The 2,169-nt window shown below is 59.9% G+C and overlaps 1 protein-coding gene across 2 annotated transcripts in view; it reads right to left on the bottom strand.

Moving 5' to 3' along the window:
* Positions 1-2,169, bottom strand: part of Col6a2 (collagen, type VI, alpha 2) — a 33,588-nt gene that overhangs the window by 16,151 nt on the left and 15,268 nt on the right. For both annotated transcript variants that reach the window (XM_013032928.1, XM_013032929.1), the window contains exons 5-6: positions 1,724-1,789; positions 16-69 (exon numbers count right to left, since the gene is read on the bottom strand). In XM_013032928.1, coding sequence (XP_012888382.1) covers positions 16-69; positions 1,724-1,789 — 120 coding nt within the window. The remainder of the gene's footprint in view (positions 1-15; positions 70-1,723; positions 1,790-2,169) is intronic.

The raw sequence follows: 2,169 nt of genomic DNA, 5'->3' as shown, positions 1-2,169 counted from the left end.
GGGTGGGAGCCTTACCTGTCGCCCCTTCTGTCCAGGCTCTCCTGGCTCACCCATGTTGCCCTTGGCACCCTAAAAGCAGAGGACAGTCACAAGGGGCTGAGGCAGAGTGGAAGGGTGGCTGACCAGGGTACTGCCAGACAGCTCTTCTGAGAGGGAGGCCGCAGGGCAGCCTGACAGGGCCCCGGGGCAGCCTGGCAGGGCTGCGGGGCAGGGCCACGGGTTTGCCTGGCAGGGCCCCGGGGCAGCCTGGCACAGCCGCGGGGCAGCCTGGCACGGCCGCGGGGCAGCCTGGCAGGGCTGCGGGGCAGTCTGGCACAACTGCAGGGCCCTCCCGGATGGGGACACCCTGGAGCTGGCTGAGCCGCCAGGCAGGCCCAGCTCTAGTGAGATCTGGTCTCACTTCTTCTCGGTTCTCTGGACCCTAGTGGGCAGTTTTCCACACTCCGCCCAGCCCCAGGGCACCAGGCTCCAGGCAGAGGTGTCCTGCGGGGCCTGAGCCAGCAGCTGTCCACAGAGGAACTGCAGCCCCGGTGCTCCACCAAGACCACCTGCTAGTGACCGCAACATCAGCTCTCCTCAGAGAGAAGGGGGCCACAGAAGACACTTCAGAGATTAGACTTGGGAACACAGCTTCAACCTGTGTAATACAGTATTGTGCTAAATAAAGGTGAGGGACAAAGGAGAGGGGAAGAATGAAGAGGTCAGAGGAGAATGGAGGGAGGCCATGGAGGGACAGAGTGAGGATCCCCAGGTCTCAGGGCTGTGCCCTGCTCTGGGTCCCTGGGCATCTTCCCTCCAACACCTGCTTTGCTGTGGCTGGCCAAGGCTGCCCCAAGAGGCAGATTCATTCCCAGCTGTGTAGGGTGGACCCTGCCTGCAGCCAGAGCTAGGGAAGCCGGGGCGGCGGTGGGGAGAGGCAGGTGGCTGGAGATGGCTCATGTGGACACCTAGCGGACTGAGCACTCTTTGGGGAAAAGAAGCATGAGACTACTTTGTAGTAACTTCCTCTGTCAGTTCCTTCCCCTTCTCTACCTTTCTTTGTAGTTTTTGACAGTCTCACACAGTCTGGTAGCAAAGTTTAGAGAACGCAGCTTCTCTAAAACCTGCTATGTAGTTAGCTCCCAAGCGGTGCCTTACGTTATGAAATGCACCTGGTGTTTTATGGACACACTGGAGCAACTCTGCTTTCCACACTCTTTCAGTGGTGTAGCCTAATAATTTTTTTTTTTTTGTCGGCCGTGGGGCCTGAACTCTGGGCCTGGGCGCTGTCCCTCAGCTCTTCAGCTCAAGGCTAGCGCTCTACCACTTGAGCCACAGCACCACTTCAGGCTTTTTCTGCTTATGTGGTGCTGAGGAATTGAACTCAGGACCTCATGCATGCAAGGCAAGCGCTCTACCACTGAGCCACCTTCCCAGCCCTAGCCTAATAATTTAAAACAAGTCCTTACTATTCTCAAAATGCCACTTGAGAAGAAGTATGTAAAGTCTGAATTTTGGATTCTCCAGGGTTGGAAGTGCTGAGATCAGCCAACGTACAGCTAGCCGGAGACGGGCTCGGGCAGGGGCTTCTGGGAAGGCGGGGGCTCGGGCAGGGGCTTCTGGGAAGGCGGGGGCTCGGGCAGGGGCTTCTGGGAAGGCGGGGGCTCGGGCAGGGGCTTCTGGGAAGACGGAGGCTCGGGCAGGGGCTTCTGGGAAGTGCAGCCCGTGTCCTCTGGCAGCTTACCTTCTGCCCACGGTAGCCCTTGGGGCCTGCAGGGCCAGGGATCTCCAAGCAACTCTCCTTGTAGCACTGGAAGGGAGAGCAGAGAAGGCCGGTAAGCTGGGGACAAGGCCTCAGGGGGAGCAGGCCCAGGATGCCCACACGGGGGACCTCAGGGGACCCTTAAAATGCCTACCCAGAGGAGCAGAGCCAGGGGAAGAGACACCTGCGCTCAGTCTTTAGTCCAGTTTTGAGGGGGTAAGGTGGAGGGGGAGTGCTAGGCCGATGACAGGTAACAATAAGCATCAAAGAGCCATGGCGTGGCGTGGCACCACCCATGTACAGGGGGGCTGTGGTGTGTGGGGTGTGGGGTGTGGTGTGGCACCGCCCGTGTACAGGGGGGCTGTGGTGTGTGGGGTGTGGGGTGTGGCACCGCCCGTGTACAGGGGGGCTGTGGTGTGTGGGGTGTG

The sequence above is a fragment of the Dipodomys ordii genome, unplaced genomic scaffold, assembly GCF_000151885.1.
Source record: "Dipodomys ordii isolate 6190 unplaced genomic scaffold, Dord_2.0 Scaffold159, whole genome shotgun sequence".
NCBI classification, from domain to species: Eukaryota; Metazoa; Chordata; class Mammalia; order Rodentia; family Heteromyidae; genus Dipodomys; species Dipodomys ordii.
This window is presented reverse-complemented; position numbering and strand designations above follow the sequence as displayed.